At 40.2% G+C, this 24,742-nt stretch overlaps 1 protein-coding gene across 1 annotated transcript; it reads right to left on the bottom strand.

The window, feature by feature from the left end:
- Window positions 1-20,897: 20,897 nt before the first annotated feature.
- evx1 (even-skipped homeobox 1) lies at window positions 20,898-23,625 on the bottom strand. The gene is given in 4 exon segments (XM_055058889.1): window positions 20,898-21,764; window positions 22,100-22,338; window positions 23,086-23,529; window positions 23,532-23,625. Coding segments are annotated over 4 exon segments (1,314 nt in total). The 3' UTR covers window positions 20,898-21,227.
- Window positions 23,626-24,742: the final 1,117 nt, after the last annotated feature.

Raw genomic sequence — 24,742 nt, 5'->3', positions numbered from 1 at the left:
ATCTTAAGTTTGGCTTGTAAAATCCAAGTTAGGCTACTTTGCATAATTGTTTGTATCAACACCTAGTTTGTCCAAACAACATTTAACTGTGACAAGCATTTGCTGAGCATTGCCATGGAAAGGGATTCACGATTAGTTATAACAGTCAATGTTAGGTTGTTTAGTTTGTTTTAATTCAAATAAAATATCACCTGCCCATGTTGCTTACGGTGCAATGTGTCCTTGTTACATGGGATATGCATTCAGCCCAAACAGTCATTTTTAAACGATGAGTAACACTGACTTAAAACAACAGTCAATGCAGAAATGACATAATATCTGTTATTGGTTTTCACGTCTGTTGACAATAAAATGTGTTGATAATGTTTTCATGATGTAAAGCACTTTTCACTTCTGTGTTGCTGAAGTGTGCTATGCATCATATCTGATTGATTGGTTGATTGCAAATTGTAAACTTCAGTTTACCATATCAGCAGGAGTGAACACCATTAGCAGGAGCTGACACCATCAGCAATTTGCAATTGGAAAAAATACATATTTGCCTCATCTGATCAGAGTGCCCTTCTCAACATCCTGTGACTTCTTTCAGTGCTTCTCCTCTGTGAAAGTCCGATATGTGGAGTGCAGAATGAACAGTTTTCTTGTCAGCCTAAACTGAGCTGTAAATCTCTGCACCTCCTTCAGAGTTGCAGTCCGACTTACGGGTCTATAGAGCTGCCACTAGATTTCCATTTGTGTTGTACCTTTTCCATTTTCAGCAGGCAGACTGAACAGTGCTTTATGAGATGTCCAAAGCTTGGGATATTGTTTCCTAACCTCACTCGCTTTTCTCTTTGTTGGATCTTCATGATCCTACTCATTAACTAACGTCTGGGGTCTTTGCAGAACAGTTGTATCTATACTAAGACTAAATTAAACACAAACAGACCAACACTTTTACGTCTTATTTAGGCAATTGTTTGCTCTGGATATTATTTGGAGGTATCACAGCAAAGTATAACACAAATACATATGTCACTGACTTTTCTACTGTGAATTTTAAATTGTTAAAATGTGGAAATGTTCAAGGGATGTAAGTCGTTTTTCATGCAACTGTTGCAACTCTGCTACACGACAACTATCCCCCTGCCCCCAAAATGCTAATAAAGTCTTTACAGACTTATTTAGCTGTTGTTGCCTCACTGTCGACATGACAGGTTTGGTGCTGACGCTCCTGTCCAAAATGAAATTATCTTCACTAATGAACCTTGGCGGAGTCAGTGACTCAGGACAGGGGAATGATGTCTACAAAACAGGAAGAAGACGTGTGGGTGTTACATTGATGTGCCGACGCTGTGGATATGAGCTAAAGGGCTAAATGGGCTGAATATTATTGGTGGGTTCATGCTAAAGACATCAAGGCCACATTACAACCCAGTGAGACAGCGGCTCGTTACACATCGCTGCGTGAGCTATAATACCTGCTAGATTGCAGCCACTAATTTGGCCGCACACCACTTAATGTGTGCTTGATATGAATCACGGGGTGCTTAGAGGAGCCTCGCTTCTCTCCCTGCCCACATGACCTCCCCGCTCCTACTTCCTTTAAGAGCAAGTCGTTAAACAGACGAAGGAATACACCAGCAGTTATAATGGGGGAATTATGAACGCTGCTCGCTCGGCTATTTATCACTGCAGCAGCTCTCAAACTTGAGGCAGACTTAAGCTCTAAACTGTCACTGAGGAGGACTCAGAATGTGGAAATATTAAAGCCTACTGGTACGTTGTAATGTGTTCTTAAAAATGTTGCAGGGAATTTGGCAAATCATCACTCACTGACATTAATGTGGTCAGTTTCATTCGTTGATGGCTAAATGAGTGGATGAGCAGTTCAAGCCTGAAGACAAGCTGTCCGCTTGTCTAGAATAGTCGTTTCACTCATTCTTTTTGTGCCATGATCTACAGATCTTTTTCTGCTTTTTTCCTTTAGGAAATAGAGAGATACTAAGCTGATTCACGTGATCCGATGAGTTTTTTGAAAGATTGTTGTTACATACTGATGTTTAGGTGTCAGATCTCACGCAGCTACTGGAGGTAAGTTAGCAGAACGTAAAGCAAGATGGTAGAGGAGCTGCTGTCTTTGCCAGTTGGCCTTTTGAAAATGTATGGACTGCGTGTGTTTAGTGCAAGTTGCTTTCTAGGTGAATTCTGGTCCATTATGTCTTCCTGATGGTGACGGGTTTGTTTGGTTCTGGTAAAAAGGAAGAAGGTAATCTGTTTGGATGAAGGGTAAAGTCTTCTGAGACAGTTATTGACTTTTTAGTTGACTGAACTAAACAGATTAAAAAAGCTTTTATGACTTGAGTTGATAATAAAACTGTTGAATTTTACACAACTTTCAATCCATTTTCAAAACGAAAGTTTCAGCAGCACATTGTGATCTATGATGTCTGCTGGACATGGTTTGATGTCAGCTACAGGTAATACATTTGGAGACAACATGCTGTGATGGAACTGGTTCATTTGTGTTGGTGGAAAATAGAAAATGGAAGCAGTTTGGTTAACTCGAACAAGTCGTGGAAGAGTTACAGTCACTGCCACCAACATATTTAGGCTACAAGTTTACCTTTCTTACTCAGGAAGTTAGTAAGCTGAAGCAACACACTTCAAAGGACTCATGAAAGAGAGGAGATAAGTTTCCAAGAGTCAGAGACAAGGCAAAAGGGATTACAGAACCACTGATGAAGGTATTACCTGGAAGACCAACCCATTGCTATAATGGACAACAAAGATTTTCACTACCTGATGAAGTTGCTGGAGCAACAGTACATATTAACTTTCACAAACTTTCTTCACAACTGCGACCCATTCTGAGAAAAATAGGTCCACATCACTTGAGGTGATCTCACACCTGAACAATGCATGCTGGGCCGATGACGCAGCTAGGTAACGCTGGATATGAGCCCATAAACAAAACACGAGACCTGAAGTTTGTAGAGTCTGACATCCCACAAAATGTCTAGATTGAGGCAAACTGCCTCAAAGATTTCATGTGTCACAACACATGAGATACAGTATATGTTGAAATAAACAAACGCGACTCGTTAGGTGTTATGTTTTAATTGAAAGTGGAATATGTGGTTGCAATGTGGTAAAATAAATAAAACAAATAGAAAGAAGTATAAAATATAAAAAGCCATGTGTCTTTTCCCTTCTGTTTTTAAAATTAGTTGTAAATTTGAGTCACTCTGTCATGCAAAGTTCAAATGAAATACTTTGAAGTTTTCCATTCTAACCTATCGTGAAAAGGGTAAAGTGATATGATGAGTTTGTTACGGCAAAGTATTAGCTTACAGCTAGCCTTTCAGCAATATGAGAAAACAAAATTACTACATCATTTACAATCCATCCGTCCGTCCATCCGTTTTCTTTTTCTTTTGTTGGTATTTTCTTGTTCTCCTTATTTCTGGTACAACATTTTCCCTTTCTCACATTACCCCCCACACCTACCCTCGTCAGTGACTAACGGCGGCCTGCCTGCTCCATTCATCATACCGCACATGCTCAGTTGCTCCTCGTTGCATTAATTCATCTTATTGGAAGAATAATCATCATCCTCATCAGAATCCATCACCATGGTTCCCACAGAGGCCCTGGCTCAGTAAATGATCACCAGTGTCGGTAACGGGGCTCAGGCCCCACCATTACCATCAGACCCTCCATGGTGGGCCCTAAGCACCCACGGGAGGCCCAGATCCTACCGTGCCTCATTCATCTCTGTCACCATGTGACAGAAAAGCTAGTTGCTAATACCTGATCCAGTTGCAGCTCTAGACCTGAGTAAAAGGGGAAGGGATAGCAAGAGGGGCCTTTTTGAGGCTCTAAAATAATGTTGAGAAGAACAATTAGCTATAGATCCCCAACAATTTTTTAAGCTGTAAAAATAATACTAATGCTAACAATATTTTTCTTTTTGTTTAAGCAACATCTTAAACAAACACTGATGGAACTTATTCTCGTCTGATAGTGTGTGGATAGTTTCAGCAGTGAACCAGAGAGTAACTCAGACGTGGGTTTCTCTCTTATCAGAACCCCTTGATAAAAGCTTATTCATCTACTAATTAAATGTAACAAAAAAAAACTGCTTTAGTAAGACGCAAGTACGGTTAAGCTCTTCAGCTACAAACAACCCAGATGGGTTTGGTTAGATGTAAAGAATGGATATGTGGGAAAGTCAAGGATTTTTGTCATGGCATGATGAATTCTTTAAAATCTTATAACTGTTTAAAGAAAAATATTGTGGCATCTGCCGCAAACCTGAAAGTGGGTTGTCAGTGGATCTTTCCGGAGCGCAATGGTCCAGAAGATTTGATCAAATCAATGCAGAACTGATTCACGTCACACATTTTGCCAGGGTTTTCTAAAAGTTGAGTAAAGAAAGCACAAACTTCTAACAGCAGAAAATCTACATCAATGTCTTAAAAGTCAATCAAAAATATTGGAAGTCACTAAAAACACATATATACAAAAATACAGATTGTGTGACAACATTTGCTTGATGCACTCCAACTTTTTGATGGCCTCATCTTGCTCCATTTAGAGCTTTCTTCATGGCCAATTGGCCTGATATTTCATTCTCATCTTCTACTAATTGAACAGAGAAGGAAGCAGAGTGAAAAGTCTGGACCAGGCAAAACAGAAAGAAATTGAGGGGTATTGAAAGGGAGGGGGGTGATGCAACAGAGGATGGAGGAGACGGGAGTAAAGCGACTGGCGGCGTAATGCGCAAGGCCTCATTGATTAGGTGGGGAGCAGTGCAATGTTTCTCTCCTGACACTTACACACATTAAAGCTACATAAACACCCATAATTGGTTCGTTTAGAGGAGAGTGGAGGGAAGCAGGACACATAAACACAAACACAGACATTGACTATGTGTGTTAGTGATACAAAGGGGGAAAAAAAGAGAAGCAAAATTAAATGCTCTTTCAGTGTGGTTGGTGTGATGGGAGGGAGGCCTGTATGTGTATGTGTGTGTGTGTGTGTGTATGTGTATGTGTGTGTGTGTGTGTGTTTGAATGTGTCTTTGAAGTCCCAGCGCAGCACTAAGCAGGAATGATAAAACCATCCTTACAGAATCTCAATGGCAATGACAGTCACTTCAGGGAGAGTCAGAAATTGGAGGGACACTGCAGAGTGTGACAAATTAGCTCTCAAATTTAGCAGAGGCTGATTGGCTGCGAGGATCAGGAGGGAGAGGAACGGTTGGCTGGCTGACTTGATGGATAGTCATTATGTCATCCTAACAAAAGTTGCAACTTCCGGGATTTTTGGTTCAATGTCAGGATTCTGCAAACCCCTATCTGCGGGCGAGCTGGCATTTCTGGTGTTTGGACTGTGTGCAGTTGTTGCAAAACAAAAATCTGTAAGACAAGAAGACACCTGCAGGAGTTCTGCATCCTCCAGCTATGAAAGTTAGGACACCTCTCTCTTCTTGGACATCAGTTTGAGTGTGTGAGAGAGAGAAAATATTCAGGGTAGTCTCTGTGCCCCACAGCAGCACATCCATCAGGTCATAAGACCCCCTGACAGAGTGTAACTGGCTCCCTCCTATGACTCTGCCCCAGAGGACCATGTCAGTGCCTGGATAGTGAGTTCCCTGGACATGGAATGATGGGATTCTTCAGTCTTGGCTGTCACCTCTAATCCAACACACTCACCCACACAGCTGAATCCTCATCTTTCTCCGTTTCTCATGCTGGACACAAATACACACCCAGAACGCATCCCTTCCTCCACAGCTCTGAGAGCCAAATAAATTTGCATTCACTGCCGATTCAGATGCTGTATCAACATATCTACATATCCTTGACGTGTCCAGGTGCTAAGTCACCATTACGTCCCCTTCAACAACATTCAAAAATGCACTCAGGCAGACAGGTCACTGCGGTCCCAGAGCAGTGGACTGTTCTAAGCAGGTAAATACAGCGAGGACAGCCTTTATTATGGGAGTAAATGTCCTTCTGCTGTCAGAGGTAAGCAGGACCAGTTGGGATAGTGATTCTTAAGTTTTCTAAAAGAGCATGTGAAATCCTCGGTGAAGTGTTTACACTCCCTGAACTTTTTTACATTTTGCTATGCAGCAAAAGAAAATGTGTAGAGAACCATAAAGACAACACCTACTTTCCAAAAGGTTTACCTAAAAAGTACACTGCAAAGAACTCTGAAAAGTTCTCTGAAAAGTGTGGCATGCAGTTGATTTTAGCTCTTTTTACTGTGATATCCTTGTAAAGATCTAGTGCAACCTGTTAGCTTTCACATTTGCCCACTTCAATGGGCAAATGTGAATGGCCTAGTCAAGATCCAGACCTCATTTCAGTCAACTAATCAGATATTTTGGTCTGTCTAGATGGGGAAAGCCAGTAGAGACATAGCCTACACAGAAAGGTTTTCTGCTGCAAACTGCTACAAAACTGATTTGATCAAATATTGACTAAGGGCGTCGGTGCAGGGACAGGATTTTTATTTAATAACACATCTCTTTACATTTCCCAGTTACCAGCTACTTTGTGTTGATCTATCACATAAAATCCTGATACGACACACAGAGTTCTGACAAGAGGTGAAAAAGCTCAAGAGCTAAAAATATTGTTAGAAGGCACTGTACCTTTGCAATTTTACTTGGGGGTGGACAAAAAAAAAACTTCCAGAATTTGCAATAAATGTCCCTGGTTCATAAAAACTAGAAGCAGTGTGTATGTCATGTCTGTAATGTAATTGCCCTGTAGATTGCCGCATTGCCTCCGAATCAATACCAACATGGGGTGAAAAATGTGTCCTCTCTGCATCCACCCTGCACCCACAGAAATGCATGTTTTTTTTCCCCCCATGCATGGTCATTATGGTGTTGCAGTGTGTTGAAAAATTGAAAAATAAAGAGATGCCTAGAGAGATTTGAAGCCTGGACCGTGCAATCCTTCTGGCCTTGTCATTTCTAACAGAACCTACACACTAGGAGACACCCATCCGTCGAAGCTCTAAATCTCATTGATCCCCCCCACCTTCCCTTTAGTGGTGCCTCACACTCACTCCATAAATGGGATCAATATCGATTATCATCTTGAAATTGCCTGTTTTTGGCTACGTATCTCTGAAGAGCTGCTACACCTAAAAAGGCTGGTGAAAATAATATATATGTCTGATTATTTTCTATTTGTTGTCGGTTTTCTTTCTTTTTTTTCTTCTTTTTTTTAGCTTGTGACTGAAAGTCAAAGTGAAGCAAAAAAGAAACTGCAAAGAAAAGAGATTTTGTAAGATTTAGCTTAATTATATCAGAGACTGCTTTTCAAAAAACAAATTCAAGCAGAAAGAAAAGTAATTATGGCTAAAAAAAATTTCTTTTTACATTTAAACTTGAAAATGTATGATGTGCACGTGTGCCTTCAGCCTCCCTGAGCCTAAGCTTTGTTGAATAACCTTTTGCTGGAATTATAGCTGAAAGTCTTTTGGAGTGTTTCTCTACCAACTTCTTATGTCTAGAAACTGAATTTTATTGTCCACTCTTTTTCCCACATGCCTCACACTCATTCAGAGTGGATGGAGATGGTCGCTTTTACAGTCCTACAAACTAGAGATCATTGCGTAGAGTGGTTGCCTTGCGAACTAAAAGTTCTGGGTGTAATTCCAACTTACTCCTGCAACACGTCAGTGTGCCCCTGGGCAATGCACTAAACCTCAAGTTGCCTAGTGATATGTGTGTTAGTGTATGAAAGTGTGAGCTATCTGAGGAATGGGGTTTTAGCATTTTATATAGCACATTGCCACCATCACCACCACCACCATGTCTCACCATGTTGTGTTCTGGGTAGCATGTGCAATGATAGTATTATTATGAATTTATGTCATTCTTAAATTAACCACACAACTCGCTTGGTGACTTTAAGTTTGCTTTGGATTTTATTTAGGAGATACTGGACTAAAGAAACTTTAAACACATACATGTCACACTTTCTATGTATTTTCTTCATAAATATTTGGAAACCCGTCTTGCATTTGCAATTACACACTATTTTGCTTTGGTCTTTCACATAAAATCCAAGAAAATACATTGGAGGTTGTGAAAGGGTTGAAGGTGAGTGAATCTTTTGCATGAGCTTTTTCTATAACTTTTTCACCCTTACATTTCTGCTGGAGCCACGAAGTACAAGGTAGATTCCAGTCAGGGGGTCGTAAGACTCCCTGCTGCTCTCCTTCACTCCCCACTCCCACCTCACATCACTGGCTGTAACTCGTCAATCACTCCTCTCAGATGGGCCCATGATCACAATCGACACTCAAATGATGGAAGCGAATAAAACTCATTACTGACGGTCACCGCTGAGTCATGGCCGAGCATTAAAAGTTGCGTCTGGCCAGCCGATCATCCATTCCTCAGCCGTGCTTTATGACGGGACACCCGATTGGGTTTGTATCGCCTCTCTGGACCAATCTCCATCAATCCACTCTATCTGCACCTCCAGATGCCCCCCTCCTCCGTGTCCAATGCACCTTGTGCTGTCAGCTGCATGCATCTTGGTCGGTGGGGCGTGTTTTCTTTTTTTTGTTTTTTTGTTGTCTTGGAATGACTCATAGAGGGGCTGGTGCCTGAGGTTTTTAATGTGGTTCCTGTTGTAAAGCAAATGTGTTTCAGTTTTTATGTACAATTAAATTCTCGTTGCCACCCTGAGGAGAAAAATTGGTCAATAATTTCCCACACCGCAGAAGCTAATGCCTGGACAACTACGCATCGTCCTAACTAGTAGTCATTAAGCTGCTGTCCATCGTCTAACCATTGCCCAAACAAGTCTAATGTAAACTTTGGCAAAGCAGTGAGTCATCCAAACGAGAGCGTTCAACTAAAACTGGTTCTGTCCTCATAAAGTTGGTGTGGAGAGAGAAAGAAGTGTGTTTACAGAAACACATGAGCGGCTCACCTCTGATCTGCCCCGAGATAGAGGGTGGAAAAAAAAGAAACGAAAAAAAAAAAAAGACAGAATGAAAGGCATGGAAGTAGAGAAAGAAACAGAGGAAAGGAGACGCCAGGGGTTACATGATTGCAGAACAAACTCATAAAAGTTCCATTAACCCGTGAGGAGTTAAAGAGGCTCTGTTTTCATCCAGCAGACAGCCGTCACAAACAGAGCATCTCTATAAACCCGATCCTCCCGCTTCAGGTCCATCTTCTTCTTGATCTCGGCAACCTTTTCTTCCTCAGCCTTGGGAACATTTTTTTTTTGTCACTCCCTCTGATTTTTAATATTTTACATTTTGGTTTCTACAATGCACACTGGAAGTGCAAATCTTCATTATTAGTATTCTTTCTTTGCCTTTCTGCCACCCTTCCTCCCGCTCAATAGACTAAAAAAAAAAGAAGAAGAAAAAAAGAAAAACCCCTTGTTATCGTGCCTTTAAACAGGGTTCTTATTCTGTGAGTCACTATGTGAAGACGCCACAGGTCTCCCTGTCAGCGTCACTCTGTCTGTCTTATTAAACCTGTTTGCCATTCATTCATGCGCATTTGTTACTTGTGTTTCCCAACCCAACAGGAAAGCTTTGAAGTGCATTCTACTTATCTCCAGAAATTTATGTGAGCCAACATATTCTTCACACTGGCCTTTCTTTTCATTTTTAGGTTGAGTAGAGAAACTAAAAAGACTTAATCACTTGAATATGTTAACTGTATGTCTTAACACACAACCTGATCTGTGGGTATTATATCATCTCTGATAGCATCTCTGATAGCAAGACTTTGGTTAGACAGTGTCTAACAACAGGCTACATTAGGCGTGCGCATTTGTGGGTAAAGTAAATATATTTTATTGCCAATGATTATCTTTAATAGGATGCTGGCCCATCTTTTGTAGCTCAAAAGAGGGTGGTCTTCTGGAAAGACTTTCCACAAAGTTTAGGACTTTGTTTGTGAAATGTTTTGCCCTTTCTTCCAGAAGCACCTTTGTGAGGTCAGATGTGAATGCTTGTGTGTTTTGTTGGATTGACTTTGGGATCATACGTTGGCAAGTCAAGGTCTTCCACCCCATATTAGCTCACTCATGTCTTTGTGGACCTTACTTTGTGGACTTATGCAGAGTCAAAAGGGGCATTTGCAAACTGTCCCCTCAAATTTGGGAGCAAATTGGATAACAAATTTGGAAACAGAAGGACTGAACACAACTCCAGAAAAGCATTCCTACAACACAACCTCCTCTCCACCAAACTTCACATTTGACACTTTGACACTCTTATGGCAACAGCCAAACTCAGACTCATTCATTGGCATTCCAGAAAGATTCATCTGATTCATCTTTGCCAAAAAAAACAAACAAAACAAAAACTCCATTGCTATAGAGAGCTTTTGTGTGCTTTACTGCACCACATCTGATGCTCATGCTGCTCTTAGCACTGTAGGCATGAATACAACTGCTCAGCCACGAAAGCCCATTTCATGAATCTCATTATGCATTGTTCTTGAGCTCACCTGAAAGCCTCATAAAGTTTGGAGGTCTCACAAAGCATGGTGAATACTTTCAGAGGCACTGTAATTACATACACTTTAGAGGTATTCAAGCTTGTAACAGTCAAAATGACATATTGTTCTGATACCATTTGATTTGGTTAGCATTTGATCAGAATTTATGTTGGAAGCAATAAATGATTCCCCTTTCCCTTATTGTTTGAACTCATACTATCTCGAATTGATCCCTAAATGCTGAAGACAGATCCTCAGCAAGCTGGATTTTACAAACACGCATCATGCTGAATGCAGACATGTAGCCGACCCAACCTCTGTACTGACAGTTACCAGAGTTTTATAGGTTTGGGGGAGGTTCACTCTCTGCTAAACAGTGTGAGTGTTCTTTGAAATCACCCATTAAGGCACTAAGCACAGGCTCTTAGCTTTTCGTCTGTTGCTCTGACTATGTGGTACCATTATCTCCACTGCGCCCTTTCCCATGGTATAACATTACCTCCCAAACTTAGCCTGCCTGAACACACAGACAGACTTTGACATGGTATCCTAGTGCCTTAGTTGTACAGAGCTAAAATTTGCAGAATTAACTCATTTAGTACACTAGGAAGTGAAATGGGAATTCCACAAAGAACTTTTAACGTCTCATCCTTTTCAGTTTAGATCAACACCTTTTTTGCAGAAGTGTTTGCTGACATTGGCCGTCACACTGTACGTAGACTGATGAAAGAGTCACACCGCCGCGGAAAAGCTACATCAAAGTTTAGAAAACTCTCTGAATGTCTGGACACCTCGTGGTTAACTTTAGATAATTTGAAAACTAAGTGTATTTGTTTTTCTGTATAAATGATTGAAAACCATCCAGCTGTAAAAAAAAAAAAAAAAAAAAAAAAGAATAACAGGAAAAAAAAAAAAAAACTTCCAGAGTTATGGTAGCATTAGATTCTTCAGGTCAAACAAATGTATGTTGCCCCTGTTAACATTAATATGAGTGAATCAATGTTCTTTCCAACAAGAATTCTGCAAATCACTACTAATGTGCATAACCCCGTCAACAAATGAAACCAGAAAACCTCAAAATAATGAGATTGTGTTGTTAACAATCATAGCAGCCAGCAAGGGAAAACAGAATTTTGAGGCAAGTTAATGTTTTAAAATACAGACCAGAATCATTTGAGAGTATTTAGAACTTCACAACAAATATAGTTTTAAAAATGATAAGAAAATGTCATCATTTTTATCTTGTAAAATTTAACAAAAAAAAATTATTTGGGGGGAAAATTTACATTGTAACACAACCCACATTTATTCCCACTCAACATGGCTGAAATTAAAACATTTTCATTCTGCATTTTGTGCTAACTTAACATTGAAAATGTGAAGCCATCTGTAAAAACAGAAAAAGAAAGCTGTGACTGAACTCAAATTTTCAGTGATCCACAATGGAAATCCACCAAGAACTGGCTGAGAATTAAGATATGGAAAGTGCAGGACCAACACAGAGTCCAAACTGGAACCTAATGGGATGCACATGGAAGACATTTTTCAAACGTCTCACACCTGCAAAAGAGGAGTGGGGCAAACTGTGCTGAGACTTGAAGAGTGCAACAAGAAAGTGCAACAACAAGGGATAGAAATAAAGAAATTATGAGAATGTCTTAACTTTTTCCTCACTTAGTATATCATTTTTGTTGATCTTGTAGATGAGCAAAACAAGGTGAGTTCTTGTATTTTACTTGTAATAAAATCATTTTGTATCCAGAGAAGAAGAAAAAGACATCAGTATATTAATATTTGTTTGGGAACAGCTGAATATTTAAAGAAGTTGTGATTTTTTTTCATGACTGGTGGTATGCAATGGATTCTCTTCTGTTTATTTATACATCCCCTGTTCACAACAAAAAGGGAACTTTGATGTGAATCCAGTGACATACAATTTAAAACAAGTTCAGCCAGGTGAGACTAAAGCTGCTGTCCCATTGTTTGCTGTCATGCATCCAGATGTAACGTAAAGCGTCTTTGTGCGGGTCTAAACGGGAGGAAATGAAATAGATGTGGAAACTGTCGTGTAATCTGATTCCTTTATAGTTGAAATAAAAGCCATATATTCAGATCAAAGTTGTGGAATTCTCTGTGCTGGGATGAGGTGCATTAATTGTGCTGTGATGTCAGCGTGTCATGTGTATTTTTTCACATATATGGAACAAGTCCGACAGCCAAATTAATCAGAAAATATCACTAGATAGTTGAAGATATTCTTCACCACACTCAAAATCAAAAATCTTTAGTGATCATACTGATTTTGCTATAAATAGATTATTCTTAATTGGGTACTTTCCTTTAAACATAAATTCAATTTTTCAAAATTTTTATATATATGTTTTTTTTTTTTGTTGTTGTTGTTTTTACTAGAAATCCTAACAAATGTCTGCATCTGCAGGTCCAAACTGGAGGATGCTGGTGCATCAAAGTCAAAATGAGGGCAGGGGGGTTTGTAGAAGCTTTAGGAGTGGATAGAAGGGAAGCCCAGGCCCCTCTGGACCTCAAGAGAACAGAAACAGTCTGGGTGTGACGGTAATGCAATGGGGCCATAATGAGGATACATCACTGCAGCAATGAGGTACTCTGTCACAGGAAGGTTCACACAAGCAGCTACATACCCGCTGTGCACACATAGAACCGGTGGCCACAGCAGAGATCACATTGTATTCACCTTTATTACTGTTCTGCGGAGGATATCAAGCAAACCCAGAGAGGGGCGCATTCGCTTTGTGAAGAACAAAATCTAATGTTGTGAATGACGCAAACCCATGTGTGGCTGTGGGAACGGTGCCATTCCTCGCACTGGAGTTTGTTTGATTGTGTGGGAAAAATGGGGACTAACTTTTCCTGTCGCCTTCGACCACCGCCGTTACTGAGCAGTAAAGCAGCGAGCGAGCAGTAAAATGAAGGGAGGTGTGGAGAGAATTGGACTGATCGGCCAAGCTCTTGGCAGCTGTAATGGCTGTAAAATAATAACACTGTCGTAAAATGAAGTGCTTATTAAATTATTTTTAAACAGTATCACACAATACGGTGCGTGCTTTGTGAGCTCCTCCACAAAATAGACAGACCTCATGGGGGAAAGCAGCAGAACAATCAAATGGCGTTTAACAAGTTGGTCATTATCACAACACTGAATAAGACTTTGGGCAGACTGTGGTGGCAGAGCTCCTACCAGCACTATCAATAAAGTCTCACTTTTCCATGATGTGGCCATTACTTAGACTTTAAATGAAAATTGTGCATCACAATAGCAGTTGAATATGGCCTCATCTTCAATTCCACACTGCATTTGAGAGGCTTTATGGGGGAGGGTGTAGAAACTTTGGCAGGAAAAGACCAATATATGCAAAATATCCGACTCTCCATTCAGAGGTAATGCCTCAACGCTAGTGCTTTTGACCAGGCACACGACATGTAAAAACAAACTACAAGCTGTACTTGTTGTAGCAGTTGCAAATTTGGATAACAAATTTATTCCGAGTGGAACTGTTTTAACCTGAATATGAATCTTATAAAAAGGACAACATGTTGTAATCACAACCTCTTTGATTAAAGCTAGTAATATTATTTTGCTACGTGACTGCATGCCTGAGAAAAAAAAAAGATAAGAAGAGGAGAAACAGACAACATATTTGCACAACTCATTTTTCTATATTGTCATACAAAGAACTATACCCTGATTTTTTTTGTGTCACAATATCATGCCTTTGTGTTTCATCAGCAAGGGACATAACCATGCGGAATGTGGAATTGTCATTATTTTCAAAATTCCTCAAATTTGCATGCACAAGCAAGGTGAAATGTTCTGGAAATACAAATGTTGCCATTTTTCAGGTTTAGTTTTTCTCCCATTGACAGCAGTATTTCTGCAATTTTGTCTTGTGTGCTGGATATTACAGTAACTTCTGTAACTATATTTAGTAGACAAGACAAAAATGGACAAGACAAAAAATAAGCAAAGATTGTACTTGGAAAAAATTAAAATGAAAATCAAATATAATGACAGTAGTTTGATGTTCTGCAGCTGCTTTTCTGTGTTTCAGGAATTGGACAGCTTGCAGTTACTGATTCAGCTTTCTGTTTTGTTCCCTCTCAGAAAATCCTGAGGATTAATGTCCAAACTATAATGTCCATCAGTTCGGGCATTATGTCTTTCAGGGTAGTGATCTGAAGCACACCAGCAAAGTCCACCTCTGAAAGGCCCAAAAAAACCCCCATAAATATCTTGAATGAAGATTCAAACATTTTTTTTGTGTTTTAATTGCCAATGTTTTTTTTCTAATTAGCTCCTGAATAAACAGTTTAATGTCTTTGGAAATCAGCAGGTCAACTATTGAATATTTTTCAGCTTCATTTCAGCAAAAATGAAGCTGAAAAACCTCCTAGAGATCTCACTTTTGTTTTGTGTCTGTTGATATTTGAAGTTAGATCCTTCTCAGTTACTGGGAAAGCCGGTGGAAGTTAACATTTCTGATGAAAAGGTGAATTAATTTCAACAGAATTCAATATGTTTTTGTCGTGCCAATTCACAGCAAATGAAATGTTGATGAACTTGAAACACCTGCAATCAAATCAAAACAGTTTTAATCTGTGCGCTGCCAGATTACATCAATTTGAACAGATGTTCATGTAATTTAAAGATGTATCATTGCGTGTCAAGGAGGTCTTATCAAATGCTGAAACGGCTAGTTTGTTCATGGCTGGGTATATCAGTGCATCGCCGACCATTTTGACCATTCTGTCAAGACGTCCAGATGCACCATGAAGTTACATACTGAGCTTAACTTTTGGTTAATGGTCTAAGCACCATACCGTTGTGTTTAGAGCTCACCGGACCTACTTGTTGGTAATATGTAATCTGTGGATTAGACAGAATGGTGGTGCAAAAGCAACAATATGTCAAATGTCCAAAGGTTTTACAGCACAAGTTATCTTGAATCACCATGAAGGCAGATGAATGTCAATTTACTGCATTTCTTTGAGGCTGGTATATATCATACTTATGTGAAACCGAGATGATGTCTCACATCAGTTACTTTACAGTGGTATTTATTTTTCTATTGTGTCAAACACAATACATTTGAAGATGCTCTGAATATATGTAATAAGATTAATAAGATATGGAGTGGTTTGTTGCTTATTTGGGATTTAGATCTTTACTTTTGCACATGACAGATTATGCTTTAATGTACTCTGTATATTTTATTGTTGCTCTAATTTTACTTTAAGTTATATTGTTCTGCTGGAAGGGGAACTTTTAAGAGCATGATTACAACAGCTGGACATTTAGCACACACACACACATATATATATATATATATATATATATATATATATATATATATATATATATATATATATATATATATATATATTTGCTTCACGTTTCTGTTGTGATTTAAGAAAACAACAAAACGATTGTGTAGATGGAAATTATTTTAGTTTTTTTGTTTGTTTAAAATCTGAAACTGAAGAATCTCAGCAGCATGAAGCTGCCACTACCATTTCAATCTGTTTCACCGTGTCTTAAAGGTGATGATAGTTTTACAAAAATCTCTTTGAAAAAAGATGTCCAAACGCCCGGATCCAAATGACAGGTTGTGCAGGTTTATTTGCTAGATGAAACATGCAACTTGGAAATGCATTACGAAGCAGAACCAGGCATGAAAACGTGTCCCGAGGACATATTGTTGTCCGAGTTTGTTTTGACGTGCTCGGCAAAAACAAAAAACAAACAAACAACAACAAAAAAAAAAACGATCCAATTCGGAGCACTTTCGACTCTCCTTAATTCGAACACCTAAAGATGACGACGTAATTGAGTCGTTCCTTTGATGGCCCGAATCCTCCCTGCTCTGTTATCCTGTCTGACAGAAGCCCGCAGCAGCAGCCGGGGGCCTATTTTCTCTCCACGCTCGGCTGTCTCTCGTGCGTCATAAGTAATGTTGATAAAGACGCCACCCGCAAAAAAAAAAAAAAAAAAAGTCTTTCTCGTCTCCCACTCGCCCCTCTTCCGATTGATTTAACGTGACCTTCGTTTCCAAATGATATTGGAAGGCCGTTTAAACAGATGAAGGCTTAAATTGTCTTGCTTGTGCGCGCATTAATCTCCCATTCATCATCATTACTGTGCGATCGGTCCGTCCACGCCTCCACCAGTCTCTCTCTTTCTTTTTTTTTTGGGCTGAGAGGCTCTGTAAATTAGGATGTAATCCAATTTAACCAGCAGCAGCCACAGATCCGCTAACAACCCCCTCCCTCTTTCTCTCCCCCCTCCCCCCTCCCCCCCCCCCCTTGCTCGGTGGACAGCTGTACTGCACCGCCCATATCAAAACGCTTTGTGTTCGTTGTGAGAGCTGAGGGAACCCTCCGCCGATTCCCGCTAATAGGATCTTATAAGTCGGATGTAATTGCTGTTTTACGCGCAAATCTATACGAGCCCGCCACATCTTCCAGCTCAGTCATCTTCCTGCAATTAACTGACGGTGCTGATGCTGCCGCTGAGGATACAGTCGCATCCAAAGCCACTCGTGCGGCTGGGTAAATGTGGGTTGTAATTTACCTCACTTTAATGTGTCACGTTGGCACGCTCTGCTTTACAAAGCTTTTATTCTTTTTTTTTTTTTTTTTTTTAAAGAAAAAGGGGAAAGAAATGCGGCCAAAACACAGCGGTCTTTGAGAAATCGGCCTGATCCTGTTCATCTTTGTTGTATTACGCGCAACAAAAAAACAAGAAAAAAAAAAAGCAAGAAAGCAATTTCCCTGCTTGACCCTCGATTCTGCATCAGACACTGAGCCTGATAGTTTACATAAATCTGCCCGACCCGGGAGGCTTAAACGCTGTATTATTCCAAACATATGCATTTTAATCAGCTCGGTCACACTTACAAGAACTCCAGTTAATAAGGCCATCAATCAAACGCGTGTTGTGGAGCAGGGAGGGTGTAGGAGGGGCCCAGGGGGGAATTAGTGGTGCAGGGGGGCTTGTGGCTATTTAGCGCACAACGTTTTTATCTAAATAAACGAAAGAAAATAAACAGTCTGGTCTCTTTTATTATTATTATTATTATTATTATTATTATTATTATTATTATTATTATTATTATTATTATTATTATTATTATTATATTTGGTGCCATGTCTTATGGCAGTTTGCATTTAAGTGGGTTTGAAAAAAAAAAAAAAAAAACCTAACAATTAATATGTTTTATGTTTATTAACGTCCCATTAAAACAATCTAAGACATCATCAGCTCATTTCTATACTGGTGTGAGATGTAGCAGAGCCCGGCGTGTTGTGTGAATAGCAATCAGTTCTGCAACAAATGTCCGCAGACGGTTATTTTGAATGTCAGACGAACGACAGAAGTAGGGCAAAATGTGCCCCATGAATGGAAAAACTGAACGTGCTTGAAAGAATTATTGTGAAATGTAACCAAATAACATGACAAATAAATGTTCATTTAGGAAACTTTAGACAAGTGCGTACAAATTAATAGTTCTAATTAAAACTGTGTAAAATGTCATCACACTCTGGTCAGGGTACATCAAACCTCGTCGTTTTTTTTTTTGTTTTGATTTGTTTTGTTAGATTTTCTTTTGACAATATATTACAAAATGTCACAAAATTTTTACAATGTCGTCCCCCTTTGTTGTGGGTTAAAAAAATCAGAAAAAAAATATATTTTTGTGGTTGCTGTAGCTGTAAAATGTTTTAAATGGAGGTATGTCTGATCTTTGTATTTCAGAGCAAATAACTGATCGCAGGGCCGGTCCAAAGCAGACTCGAGTACTAGGGCGTTCAGACCAGATGGGGCCCCCAAGAGAGCTTGATTTCTCCCAAGGAATAACTAGGATTCGGTGTGTCTACAGCGAGTCTCAAGTGTTGCTTTGAGGTCTTATGAATATGCAAGTTCAAAGAAACTCAAAATGCTTTCAAATTCAAAATGGGTTATTTCTGATTCTACAAGAAGAATGTGCTCAGAGTACATGTCATAACTTAATGTTTGGTTAATCAAGTCTGCGGCTTGTGTCTGGTTTGTAGTTTCACTTTGTGCACATTGTAACTGCTGACTAGTAAATAAATAACTAAATGACAACTGTAGTCCAACCCTGCTAATCAGGACAAGCGAATAAATCCAATAAATGAGTTTGTGTTAATGATTATTTTTTCTTTTTCCTTCTCATACATAATCTAATTGGGACAAGCTCTGATCATGAATTATATATATTAATATATTTATAATATGTATATTAATATTAATAAAGATGCACAAACTGCATCACTGTGCTGCCTGTGCTATTAAAATAAGTCAACCATTAAGAGGAAAAAATAAATCTATATTTCTGAGTCACCTCTTCATTTCGACGCCCCTGAAAAGTTTCTATTTTTAAGGGCTACAGTAATTTTACTTAGCCATCTTCCTCTACTCCACAGAAACATCTGGCAAAGTTTAAAGATTATGACTGAGTGAAAATTGGAAAATGGGAACAAATTTTATTGTTTATCATGAAAGTCCCTTTTTTTGTTTTGCAGTTACCGAAACTCAACATTCCAAGAAGCCTCAACGTACAGCCTTTAAAATAGGAGGCATCATGTCCCAATGACGTCTTAACTACGATATGAAATGCCCATCAAAAGCAAATCTGCATATCTGTGAGCCGCTTCCCCACACCCGCTCCTCCCCAAAAAAATCCCATTTATGCTCTGAAAACTCGTTCAATTTGCGCGGCCCTGCTCTAACGCAGTCAATTAAGATGCTGCTAATTGTTTGCGCTCCTACTTGAAAGATCGATGCTTCTTCATTTTGTTTTGTTTTTTTTTTTTATTTATTTATCTATCTATCTATCTCTAGTATCCAGACAACTAATTCCGTGTCTATTAAGTGGTTGCAGAGAAAATATGAGTGGCGTTAACGGAGCCCGGGGACCACTTAGCTGTCACGGTCAATCTCTCGCTCCCATCAGGAGATATATTGGAGAGGATTGGGGGGCCACGCTGGGGTGTTTTGACAGGGGCCACTTGAGAGCAAAATTGGTGTTATTTTCAAAAGAAAGAAACTGGGCAACTTAAGATATATATATATATATATATATATATATTATATATATATATATATATATATATATATATATATATATATATATATATATATATATATATATATATATATATATATAGTTGTTATAAAAACAACAAAGGTTTTCAATAACTTAAAAAGACAAATGTGTTTACCTAACAAAAATTAATTTCATTGACTTAATTTATTGCAAATAAGACATTATAGACAACGCAGTCTGAAAAAAAGCATGAGCAAACAATCACAAATAACAATAATAACAATAATAATAATAATAATAATAATAATAATAATATTAATAATAATAGTAATAACAAAAACGAATGATGCAAACATAGAGCAAAACAGAACAAAAAATACCCCCTCAAAAAAAAACAAACGATGGAGCTCTAAGGATTTTTATGGCTATTTGTGGTTGGTCAGTCACTGCGTTCATTAATAAAAATAAAAATCATAATAATGATAATAATATTAATAATAAATCTTAAATCTACCTTTTTTTTTTTTTTTTTTTTTTTAGAACACAGATGGTGTCCAAATTTAATCCAAATAAGAACTTTCAAAGTATTTTCACTCTCATTTTACAGTGACATTGAAGCGTCAGAGGACGTCTTTTCACCTTCAACTGTTCAACAAAAATGCTCTGGTTTGGTCAGATGTCTTGCAGTCCGATTTCCTTCATGAGGCGCTAATGAAAGTGTTGACAAAACGAACAACTTAATTGCGTTTAATCGTATTAAAAAATATTTGTATTTGAAAAAAAAAAAAATTTCCAAAAAGACACCAAAAGAGGAGCTAAAAAAACAGCAATGTTCTTCCATTTTCTCCTCCTTTTGATTGTCCCCTCTCCATCCTCCTTTGGGCAACCGCTTCCCCCGCCCCCTCCCCAATCCATCTCCCGCATCAAGTCGCGCGGGATGTGCAGTCCAAGTCTAATCCGTTCCCTCGGCGCCTTGTTATACCTTTTGTCAGCAACGATCCCTTTCTGCTGGTATTACCATTAATTCAGCGCTCAAAATGTGCCGGCTCGTACATATACATCACTTACTAATTTCACTTGCATGTGCACATTTCGGCCCGGCCGCTGCATCCGCCTCTTCTAGGACCCCGATGTGGAGAGTGGCTTTTAATGAGACGGTCATAGTCTGCCTTATGGAATATATTTTTGTAACAAGGGTGTGTGTATATATATATATATATATATATATATATATTATATATATATATATATATATATATATATATATATATATATATATATATATATATATATATAATTGAAAGCCTCATTCGCGCTTAACTAATTATACACGTAGATCGATTTGGATGCCTAAAGAGGCGACAAGCAGTAACAATGAGAGAAAACCTTCCTGACATCCATCCAATTGGATTTGCCGCCCCTCAAATAAGTCTTCTTAAAACCGTATCTGGTGTCCCTGTCTTGATGTCCTGGCTCTCAAGTCGATTTCAGTTACAATCAGCGCAGATTCTTTGAGAGCTTTCTCGAACGTCGGAAAATGTTGTTTTCCTCTCCGATTTATTCATGCTGTTTGAGTCCCGGTCCAATAACGCAGGGGTTTAGGCTTACACAAACGGAGAGAGTTGGTTTTGTTTTTGGTTTCATCTGGTTAGAGGCACCTCTTCCCTCTGGTCTAGTGTAACAGATGAAGATTTGCTGAGCACTGAAGGCGTAAAAGTGACAAAAGAGTCTGTCCTGCTCGTTGGGGAGCAGGTAAAGTCCGAACCGGATGGCCTGCTCGCGATACCGTTGGACTGACTGGTGTGACAGGCCAGGCAGGAACATGGGCTCCCACCCGGGCCGAGGCCATGGGCCGGGCCTGACGGGTACACGGAAGGGTGCCTGAAGGCGCACAGAAGCTCTGGCCTCTGATAGGGGTGAGACAACACCCGGAAACTGTCCAGAGAGCGCAGCGGGGTCGAAAAAGGTGTGGCACCAGGGGCCGGGGCGCCACCTACACCAACACTCAGGGGAGAATAGTAGGGCAACGGCAGGTGAGACGGGAAGGGGTAGGGCAGGTTCCCTGTGGCCGCGGCGTGGCTCATCATATAGGTGTAGAAGGCCGGGTCGGCGGGGTGAGGCCACGTCATGGCCAAGCGCTGGCGTTTGTCTTTCATTCTGCGGTTCTGGAACCACACCTGGAACAGAGTCGCATTAGGTCAAAGATTAACCACGGCCCTCCCACTGACCAACAACAGCAAAAACTAAACCCTCCACTACTTCCGCTTTTACGCAAACAGGCCCAAACTTATGTTTTCTTTCAACAGATTTAACATCTGCTAAAGCAAAGTAGTTGTATTACTTAAAGGAAATATGATAAAATGACAGAAAGTGATTTTTAAATTATTATTATTTTTTTGCTAATTCACATAGTACAAGCGTAGACTAAGACTCTTTTGTGCATCTGGAGCCTGGTTGCCTCCTTACTAATTTCAGCCAAAAACAACATTGTCACCAAATATAACAATCTTACTTTAATTGTGGTCTCAGGTAGATTTAGAGCAGCTGCGAGCTCGCATCTTCTGGGCCTGGACACGTAGTTTTCCCTATAGAACTCCTTCTCCAGTCGGGCGATTTGTTCCCGGGTGAACGCCGTTCGGTACCGGCGGATCTGGTCCGCTCCGTAGGACAGAGAACCCTGACCAGGGATTGTCTTACCCGGGTCGGTGCCGGTCTCGCCCGGGGAATGACCCGGAGATTCTCCGTTTCGACCTGAATCAACATGCAGAATGACGCATCATGTTGAGTATAAGGAAGGACGATTTGAACAAACTCTCACTGCCTGCACAGGACGAGCATGGCCATATTTGAGAGGACTTCTCCTCCACTCTTATCGGGCCTTCCTGACATGCATCTTTATAACCGCTGAAGTCTTTATTTAGTGGAGTGTTCTCCTTTTTCACGTTTTACACAAACTGAATAAATACGAACATGCCGTTTGACGTAAAGAAGACGTTGCAAGTATAAATATGTGTAACATTTCTGCAGGCCTATTTCACACTCGGTTCTTTGCATCTTGCATAAAACCAAGAAGAAAAGAAAACAGCAATAAAAAGATTCAGATGTTCTTTCGTTCACTCATTTACTTCGTGTGGTTTGTTTGGCGGCTACTGAAAATTCTATTTTCTGCCTCATGCAGTTCAATTAGGCGCACTGGCACATTCGCTGCCAACGTCAGTGATGAGAATGTCTGATTACACTGTGGGTGTCACCGCAGCGTTTTCAGCCACTTGACAGAACAGCTGCATGCTCCGAGAGCAGTTGTACTTGATTCCCTCCGGCTCCACTAAGCCGAAATTGTGAAACGTTCAAGATTTTGTTAAAGCAGTGTTCAACAATACCCTGGTAACTTATGCACTGGTTTCTGTGTGTGACATTTACAAGATGCAAAATTCAGCGTTTTTAGTTTGCATGTAAACACAGACAGAGTCCAAAAAAAAAAAAATAATGTCGCCCTACCTTTAGACGTTGGGTAGTCCATGCTGTCAGGGGTGCAGCTCACGTCAATTTCCTCATAGAAGTCCGACTCGTTCTCCGAGCTGCTGCCGTCTTTGTGATGCCGTACCCCGGAGGAAGATACGGTGACCGACCTGGTGTCGGCGCACATGCTCCTCCGTGCGCTCTCCTCCGGCGCAAGCTCCGTGGTGCTCTCCCGCGAGTACGGCGCGGCGCCGGGGCTCAGGCAGCTCCTGTGGCCCGGTTTCCCCTGCGGTTCTCGCGCTGGGATCCCAGTGACTCCCTCCGCCGATCTCACCATCACCACCTCCTCTCTGCCTTCCATCACCCGTCGCTGTTCTGAAAAGCGTCGACTCCGCGGGAGAGCGCGAGCTGCCAGAAATGTGAGCCGGAGTTTCTCAGCTTGGAGTCGGCGGAGGTGGGAGGGGTGAGGGTTGAAAGCGTTTTGGAAAGGCTGCTGGGAAAGAGGGGACGCAATCCGGTGTGACCCTCAGAGAAGAGCGCGGCAGAGTGTGGAGACGGAGCTCTGGGAGGGATCACCATTTACCCTCTCTCTCTCTTTCTCTCTCCCCTTCTACAGAGCTATCATTCCTAACAGGCCAGTCTTCAGGATGGTCCCCCCTGATGACGCCACGGATTGATTAGAAATGTGGGTAAACAGAAGTAAGAGAAGGTGGTGGCGCTGTGGTTGAGTGGGGGATGTGTGTTGGGGGGGTATCAGTTTCTGTATTTCAAATCGATAATTTGCCTATATTGATTCATTTGGCAACCTCAAAAATAGTAATTGTAACAACTCATATCAGCATGTATAATTCCAAAACAAAACAAGAAGTGAAAATGCTGAGAAAATAATTTTTTACTTTGACCTGTGTATTATTATCTCCATTCGTTAGAAAATGCAGAATGAATAACATTCCATTTTAGAGCAGTAACTATGCGTTCTGGTAAATTGGTATTAACGAAATGTAATATCTATGAATTATGTGCATTCAGAATCAGAATCAGACCCAGAATATGTCATTGATCCCCAGGGCGACAATCTAATGTTGCAGCAGCAACATTATTGTGAAAGCATGAAAAGAATAGGATTCAAAAGCAAAACGAAATCAGCATTAGTCCTACATACAAGTAAACATAATAATTCACATTTGTGACTTATGCGGAAATAATTTAGAACGCACATAAGTGATGTCGAACTGTTGGGGAGGAGATGCAGAGTCCAGTTGCCTCAGGCAGAAATGATTTTCTGCGGCGGTCTGTGCTACAGTTTGATTTAATCCTGAACTCGATCAGTGAGTCGTGGAGTGGGTGGGAGACATTGTCCAAAATGACATGCGGCTTCTGCAGGATCCTCTTCAGTGCTGCCCCTTCATTCGCCCCTTCCTCCACCCCCACGTCCCTTCCTCGTCTTAAGTGGAGTCAAGTAAAGTCCTTAAAGGTCAAGTTGTCGGTCAGAGTTTAGATAAGAGACCATCCGAGGAAAGCTCTAAAACCAACATATCCTTAACTAAACAATTATCTGACATATAAACAACCTATACGGGCCCTTGGGTACAGTGCGGCTGTCACACTTGTGCAATTTTCGCTTTAAATTGTATAAGCCTACTTTCTGATCACTTGCTCACATTTGAGATCAACCAGGGGAAATCCATATTTTTGC

This window comes from Poeciliopsis prolifica, unplaced genomic scaffold, assembly GCF_027474105.1.
Source record: "Poeciliopsis prolifica strain line A6 unplaced genomic scaffold, Auburn_PproV2 SCAFFOLD052, whole genome shotgun sequence".
Lineage (NCBI taxonomy): Eukaryota > Metazoa > Chordata > Actinopteri > Cyprinodontiformes > Poeciliidae > Poeciliopsis > Poeciliopsis prolifica.
Note: the sequence above shows the minus strand (reverse complement) of the source record. Positions and strands in the feature narration are given on the sequence as shown.